This window comes from Ruditapes philippinarum, unplaced genomic scaffold (assembly GCF_026571515.1).
Source record: "Ruditapes philippinarum isolate M1 unplaced genomic scaffold, ASM2657151v2 ctg1975_1_1_1_1, whole genome shotgun sequence".
NCBI classification, from domain to species: Eukaryota; Metazoa; Mollusca; class Bivalvia; order Venerida; family Veneridae; genus Ruditapes; species Ruditapes philippinarum.
Window position 1 is genome coordinate 127308 of NW_026864515.1, and position 8985 is coordinate 136292.

The 8985-nt window shown below is 31.6% G+C and overlaps 1 protein-coding gene across 1 annotated transcript; it reads left to right on the forward strand.

Moving 5' to 3' along the window:
• The first annotated feature begins 814 nt into the window (after nucleotides 1–814).
• LOC132725852 (uncharacterized) lies at nucleotides 815–3559 on the forward strand. The gene is made up of 4 exons (XM_060711036.1): nucleotides 815–943; nucleotides 1363–1500; nucleotides 1846–2172; nucleotides 3104–3559. Exons 1-4 carry the CDS (start codon nucleotides 859–861, stop codon nucleotides 3523–3525), a joined length of 972 nt encoding a protein of 323 aa, XP_060567019.1. The 5' UTR covers nucleotides 815–858; the 3' UTR covers nucleotides 3526–3559.
• The last annotated feature ends 5426 nt before the right edge of the window (nucleotides 3560–8985 follow it).

Genomic DNA, 8985 nt, shown 5'->3' on the forward strand with positions numbered 1-8985 from the left:
ATTGATCAAATTCGTTGGAATAAATTGGTTTAGTAAATTGCTATCTAACCATTTTCTTAAACAGATCAAAAATATGTACCTTATTCTTTATAACATTAGTCTTATATAACACAATTGTTAGAGCAATATACCATTTTCAAATTCTTGTTTCAGGTTATTGATGTTGTGGGTCAGAAGGAAGAACATCAAATGAAAGAACTTAAGGTATGAATTAATTTGTCTTTTCATTTGCAAGAAACGAAACATCTTGTAATTGTTATCATTTATAAGTAAACATAAGACATTCATGTACATATTAGATCGTTAAAAATGTGCGATGCGGATAGCAAATGTTTTTTTTTATCAAAAGTTCATTTTAAATCGGTAAAAATAATGTACGATGCGGATATCAAACTATAATTCTTGACATTATAACATAAGAAACAATTTTGGCGGACATTTTATGTCTACTTATACTTTTAAAACGTTTCACAATATGCTCCATTCATTTTGATTTGTTAGAATTATAATATTAGCTTTCATAAAAAAAGGTTACAAAATTTCTGCATTTAGCATCACTTTAAATAAATTGGTCGTATAATTTCTTCATATATACATTAATTCTCTTTAATCCGTTAATCCTGGTATTAACTGAAATCACCTTCTTCTTAGCAATGTACTTAAATATCTGTCACATTGAACTTGTATACTTATCAGCTCATTATTGGTAGAAGAAACAGTGGACTAACTGAAACATCAACAGATTCTGGGCAGGCCTCAAGCGCAACTAGTTCCTCAGAAACAAGACTGAAACAAACTCAAAATGACCGTTACCGTTACTTCTGTTCCAAAGATTGTTCGAAATGTCGGGCAGTCAATATGGCATACATGGTAGAAGTGTATGAACCGTTGATAGTCCGTCAAATCCGTGTCACTGACATTCTGGCACTGTTACCATTTCTTGGTATGTCACCTTTTTAAAACAGATCTTATGTTTGGTACTGTTATATCTTTTGTGTATGTATTTGAGATTATTTATACTCGCCATCGGTTGCCCATATGAGAAGAGTATTAGTCGTTTCCTATTTTTGGAGGATAGTACAAGATACAGATGCAGAAAGATGCCCCAATGCCAGAAGCTTATCCTGGTTCTTTAGCCAGCTAGGTGTTTAAGCATTCATACGAGGGACAGACTGTTTGGCCAGTCCGGGAATGAAACCCACAATGTCGAGATTACAAGTCATGCGCTCTATCCGATTGAGCTATGCAGGCTGGCTAATTAATGTATCTTGTTATATCATATTAACATGATTGTTGGTCCCAAAATAAGATAATTATTCTTGAAAAATATCATTTCGGCTGTACATATATTTCAATTTGTAGACGACAGAAATAAAGAAATCCTACGAAACAAACATATGCAGTCGCCACATGGCGCCATGGAATTGCTGATAAAGATGGTAAAACGAAGTGAAGTACCTGGAAAATGGCAATGTTTTTATGACGCAGTGGCAGAAACTGGTAATATATGTTAAGTCAATAAGTACAAAGCGAGAAAGATATTAAAGAAAGGCGATCAATATACATTTAGATATTCATCTTTTAACTACACACAAATAACTATTCTGCAAAGCAGATGGAATGTGAAGGTAGGAGTGATCTTTGCAGCCTAGTACACTAGTATTTTTGTATGATTATGAGATCAGTATTAAATACATTGTTGGGTCTATGCAAATGGTTACGTAGCTTTGCAGAAGGCGAACTATCCATCCATAACTATGAGCATCACGGCAATTCCCCCTGTAATTTACTTCTACTAAAATCAAAGCTTTATAATGTTGTAAATGTATGTATATCCAATTTCAGAATTTACTTACATAAGCATGCTTCTAAAGGAAGAGACAGAAACCCAGTACGACTACAGTAGCACTGTTTTGACACTTATCAAACCCGAAATTATGAGCAGAATTTACCTTCCTGATTTCCTGGACAAAATCTTTGAGAGAGAACTTGTAACGGAGGCAGAGAAAGACGAGGCAGAATCTTTAAATGAGATAGGCGCGAAAACATATATCCTAGACCGGGTGGACAAGCACCTACCAAACTGGGATCACGTGTTTATTGAAGTTCTTAATGAATCTTGTATGGGTGATTTGGCTGAACTGTTTAAACTAGTGTCACAAATAGCTGGAGGTAAATTCCATGAACAATACTTTAATTCATTTCCTTAAAGAATGATTTCTTAGTGAACTATAAAATGTCGCTCAAGCTGAATTAATGTAAGATCTCCGTCTGTTTTAAATTTTCACATGTTATAGTGATATACATGTAGAGAAATGTCAAAATTGTTTTAACACAAAATCATCCTTCTAAAAAAGTTAACAACCTAAAAGGGAAATCGGGCTAAATTTAGAAAAAAATAAGCATTCCTAAAGTAAGCCAAAAACGGCAAAATTGAAAATGTTGCAGGCTCGGTTTGATTGAGCATGTTCATGGACGGTACTGTCAAGTGCAAACTATACCGTCCACGCCCCAAGCACCGGCTTAAGCAGAATTCAACATTTAAACATGAAATGGAAAACTTTTGAATTTAGAAACATCCGTAGATGTGTTCATACGCCGGTTATCAAACCTATTAAAGTGACAGTAGAATATTTTGTTTGGGGCAGCTCAACAGTATCTTAAATTCATGTGCGTCCAATATCACAAACAAATTTGGTTAAATGTCGCTCCAGATATAAAGGAATATGAAAATATCAAGTATGAAAAATATTGTTTAGATTTTAGTTCGACTTCGAACAATTGGGAGAGCTTTTGTGCTGACCAAGGCGTTTGCGTCACTCTTTGGTTAAGTTTTTTTATGCAAGCTGGTCTCTCTAAAACTACTGAAGGGTTTGGATCGAAACTTTGAAACTTCGCAAATTTTTTATGAGAGCATAATAGAAGGTCATTGTTCAAGGTCAATGACTCTAAGATCGTTTTTGGAGAATAATAGCCCTTTTGAACTCGGAAAATTCTTCATTATTCAGGCTCTTGTCTTACTATCAAGCACTGAGAATAGTCGAGCACGCTATCATATCGACAGCTCTTGTTTATATTATACTTATCCCCGTCATTTTTGCAGACCATGATCCAAATCAAAAGATGGAGGAAACCAGACATCACAGACGTACAATAAAACGCAGACGACAACATATCATGAAAATTGCTCACGGAAATGCAGAAAATCAGACTGAACCGAATCAAACACAGATGATACCATCATTTACTAATGATTTCAGTAATAATACAGAAAACTTTAGTGAAGTTAGAATGGTCATGGAGAAATCGGTAACTGATTTGGCAACTGCTGTTGATGAGCTTAAAGCTCGTTTATGTAACAGTGATTCAGAATTGTGTACGACATTGTTGCAAAAGGTTGTATTTGAACAAATGAGATTAAGTAATCAACAAAAATCTATATGCAATTACATAGAAAGCATGAGAAACGAGATGATTGAGATGAAAACATGCATAAATAAAATATTCCTATCTGTTGTAAGATAGAAGATACGTAAATCTTATTACTCACTTGAAATACACACACACACACACGTGTACATTCGGGTAATAGTATTAGATATTAACCATGACATATCAGTGTTCCTTTTTTAATAGTTTCAATTATTTTTCAGTTGTTTTATTACCACATGTTTTACTGAAAAGAAGTGTTTATTGAAATATTTTATGATAATGATAATTGTGTTATTTATTATTTAGAATGCTTATTCAAATAGTTTATGTTTTTAGTTTTTTTTAAAGGCGATGGAAAATGGACTAAAAGGTTTTTCTCACTCAAACATAATACAATATGTAGGGCAAGCTTAATTATCAAAGTTTAATTTAGCACATCAAAGTCGCCATTTAAAGGTAAAAATGACCATTTTTCACGTCAGTTCTCCAAGTATATAGAAAAGTTTTCCACAGAAATCCGTAACGTTTTCCAGGAACTTCGTGACAGTTATCATAAGAACTCCAAGCAAGTCATCATAAGAACTTCATCATTCGTGTAACAGGTCCTCTCCCGTGCATTAAATCTCACACACTTAAAACCAGTACAAGAAAGACAACCTCTGTAGAAAAATTTGAGGTACGTGCTAGAGTTGTCTCTCATTGTATATGCAGTGAGAATGCTAATTTTACTGACTGTAATTATCGCTTTTGGTTTTAAATAAAATTTTAATCCTTATTCGACTGAATTTGTATAATTGAATTTGAAACAGTCCATTCAAATTTAAAAGGATTTGTTTATCAAAATACCAAAAAATCAGGCCGGTTTGCATTACTATAATCCTCCAGGAACTTTTGTTACTGGGCAACGCTACGTTTTATTTTCAGAATATTCACTCGTTACCAAAACATTTTCCACTTCAAAAAAGGAAGATAGAATTTGATATACAAGATACAAGAAACTTTATTTTAAGTCGGTTTACATATTACAAGAAACATTAGCTAATAAGCTATTTACCGAAGATCTATGACCAAGGATAAACTAATATTCAACAGTACAAAGAAAACTATGAGGCCGTCTTTCCACGAAATGAGTGAGCTTTGCTAATATAAAGACACAATACTCACAAGGTGGATAGGGCAGAGTGTATACAACTACCACCTTTTCAGAAGCCCGAAAAGACTGAAGGACAGACACCACACTTGTCAGAGAAGTCGTCCATGTGTGTAAGTTGGTGTAAGTTGGTCCATTCTTGGACACCTTGTATTTTATTATAAGATTCAATACAAATTATATGCAGACAATGCATTTTCCTAGTCGTTAATGTTCGTATAAGAAGGTAGAAGCGCCAAAAACGATGTATTTCAAAAGATTATTTTTTTTTTCTCTGAAATACAAAAATTGCACCAAACTTTATTGTCACGCGCATATTTTTATTTCTGTTATGGGCAGCGACGAAATAAGATTGTCGCCTTTCAAAAATGAGACCGGGCAGAGTTAGATATTTTGACACATCACTTTTCCTCAAACATCACTTTTCCTAGTCGCCATTTATCAAATTTTTAAGTTTCAAATAAATTCCATAAGTAAATTTAGAGTTGTACTCCAGAAAAGAAAATTGCAAAAAAAGAGATACGCATGGAAAAATGTAGATTATATTTTGTAGTTATTGCATACATGCATTTAGATCATGATAAGACATATAGAGTAGAGGTCCCCGACATATCACCCCATGCCTTGAAAGAGTTAATTTTGAAGCACAAATTATTTGATGATTAGACAGCCGTTAATGAATTTTAGAACGTACACTATCCTGTGACGATAATGGAAAAGTTAGCCCCAATAAGGGCTACTATGTTGGCACTGGGAGTCGGCATCCATCAGTGGTTTTGTCTTAGGCAAGCCAGCACCTTTTCTAGTTCTCCCCGCCGCTTCATAAGGACACTCCTTTAGGTGTCAAGCAGGACAGCGGCAGTCCAACTTTAGATTTCCAGTCAATAACTTAAACAATTTTGAAATTATTTTTGCCGGACATGAAAATTGCAAAAGGGAGCAATTAGAGCTAACGTTCAATCAAATTCCTTGAACAATTTCAAATGTTGTACTAAAAGCAAGGGAGATAATAAAAGAATGTCACTCCTTTTAAATATTTTTGGATTTTATTTCATGAAGAAAAGTATAGCAAAAATGGAAAAAGTGGAGATAAATATGGGACCAGGTATAGTTACAGTTCTTTGACATCGCACTTCTCGTAATAGCCATTATTTTATCAAGATCCTATAAATTCCCTTCAGTAATTAACAATATTGCAAAGAGCGAGAGATTATAGAATTGGACCAATGAAAGTTCAATTCTCCATGTATCTATATATCAAGTTAATTGTTCTGGAGTTGTGCTGAACTAACAAAAGTCGACAGATCGACTCGTATATATTTGTTTGTCAAGGGATTGAGAACTTTTCATAGAATAGTAAATGGTAGACATTTTGCACACCATTCTTAAAGTGCAGCCATGTGTTTTCAAAAATACCAAGGACCAGTGTGGCATGGCATTTTGTAGGACCATTATATAAAGGGACATTTTGAAGCTTTGACACTTTGAAACAGGGTCAAAGACCAAATGTTATCAAGGATCAATCAAATAGAACACGCATACACTATAGAGATACATTAATACACCATTTCAGGTCTCTTGACTGCTGGGCACTATCACAGAGTGGACCATAACTAATATAAACACCACTATTGTCACATATATAAACAGTCTTTAAATCTAACAAATGTTTGACCTTTAATCTGTATTTATACAATAAACTTGCTGGATTTGAATTTGTAACTGTTCATTTGAATATTAAGGGAAATTATCTACAAAACACAGTGATTGAGCTGTCAACAATATAGAGCATGTGTGAGGCTTATCACTTCCGGTCATAACAGGTTATGTTTTAATTTCAGTGAAGCTGCTTACTTAAGGTTATTGCAACCACTTATCAAAGTTTTGCAGCTGACAAAAACGTTTGCGGATATATTGATGAATAATGTATGTATTGATGTACAAAATGAATAACTGCGGATGAAAAATTTACACCAACGTCTTCTGCACGTCTTCTATCTATATTGAATGAAATAAGCAGTTCTAAAACGAGGGAATATTAAACAAAGAACACAATAATATAATGTTTATCAACAATTTTATTCATTTTATTTGATTCTTTAACATTATAATAATAATATATTCATCTGTCAAGATATATAACAAATACTGAATGCATTTAAAGCACTTGAAAATGAAATTGATATTATATACATGTATATATACATAACAAAAAATGATTCATCATTAACATATACATATGTAAGACACAAGAAAGGCAAATAGTTTTTTTTTAATATCACAAAGTAAACGCTCAATGTTGTACTTTATCTTTTTTTGTAAAATGGACTCGTCCATCTTTGAATCTGGAAGAATCCACTGTTAATTTGTTAGGGTTCAGGAACAAAAATTGAGAAAAATTATCAGCCAAAAGTATGGAGCCTGGTCAAAAAGCAGGGGTACATGGACTAACTTTTATACTGGTAGAATAAGTAAGTGATAATCACCACTAACATTCAAATATTTGTCTATGCTTCTTGGACATCTTTCCTTAATAATTAACCCTTAACCTAAAGAGTAAAGACCATGTGTAAATGATTTAGTTTACAATTATCTATTTGATTTAGTTTGATTGTATAGGAAACTTTATTGAAACACTCTAGAAAATGATTCGCCTAAAAGCTGATTATTTCCGGATTAATGGATTCCAAGAAAATACTACAAATATTGAGCTATCAACAGTTACAAGCCTGCTTAGATTCAAACTGATTAAAATCAGCTCTAAATAATGCTCCACATTTGTAAGAAATAAATAGATCTGAACTTTTAATAGTTAGATTGGGTCAGACTTCACCTAGGTACAGCCTAGGGACTTAAAATAACATTGTCATCCCATAAAACACTTAATACAAGAAGAATTATTATTAATATAGAAATTTAAGAAATACCAGTATTCACCCAAATAAGAAGTCTACTTTAACAAAATATGTACTATCCTTGCGGGTGAATTATTTTTTAGTTAAATAATATGTATTAAGTTAACAACTGCATACTGCTCACTCTGTATATAATTTTGAAATCAGTTTTGGCAGGTTTGTTATATTATATCATAACTATAACATAAAACTGTACAAATAAATAAACACAATTATTTACATGGCAAGATTTAAATACACTTTTCTTTTTTTAACATGTCAACTTCATAGAAATTCACAACAAATTACAGACATATATAAAAAACAACTTATTTCTAAAGGCCCTCCATGACATTTTTTGCTGATAGTTTATTATACCATATGTAGAAAAGAAATTTGAATTTAAAATCATTAAAGTTTTATTGAAATAACTTTTGATTTAAAAAAATCTACATGCTGTACATGAAAACTAAAAATTTACATCAAGATTTCTTAGTATCTAAATATAGGGACAAAATTCTTGAATATCTTTGAAAATCCTTAAATATTTTTATAAAAAAATATCATTGAATTTTTTTGGAAAATCCTTGAATAGTTTTATAAAAAATTTCAATGAATATCTTTAAAAAATCCTTGAATATCTAAAAAAAGAAATTAAAAATCTTTTTAAATTCTAAAATATTTTTTACGAAAAACCCATGATTGTCTTTGGAAATTAGCTCTATCAAAAAAAATATGTATCTTTTTTTTTGAAATCTTTGAATATTTTTGAAATTTTTTAAAAATATTTTTCTGAAAATCCTTGAATAACTTTATGAATACAAATGCCATGATGAGTCTTAAAACAAATATCTAAAACAAAATTTACAAGAAATCTGCCCTTACATCACAATAAATATCACAGTCAGTCATCACTGTCAATTTTCTTACAAATAATAGTATGAAAATATTACAATATCTTGTATCTTTTATACCCATTTTTGCACAGAAAAATCAACCAATCTTATTAATGAGCAGATGAAAAATGTCAACCATGAAAAATATGACATGCAAATGCTGCTCCATTCAAACACCGTGTCTTATGTGAAGTCTGAAAAATGCCTTCTTTACATCTCAAATTGTATTCTATTTTTTCCAATACTTTCTTAACTTAACTATAATTAAAATTTAATCAAACATTGAATTTGTTATTTTTTTGTATAGTTAAAGCAACCATTGGCGTTAAGCCTATAAGAAAATGTAATTTCAACAAACTGTTCACCACCAACTGATAAAATGAAGAAATTTACTGTAGTAATTTGTTTCACTATTTTTGAATATTTAACTCTTGTTTTTTTTTCATTTATCTTATTGTTTTCTTTTTTGTATTTTGGTGCCATGTAAAATTATTTGATAACAATTCTTCAAAAAAGCTTCAAAATATTATGTTAAACGTGATGTTCAGTAAGTTATTTTAGCAAAAATTACACATGGAGTTGTATATACAATATCTCACTGATATACTGTCCA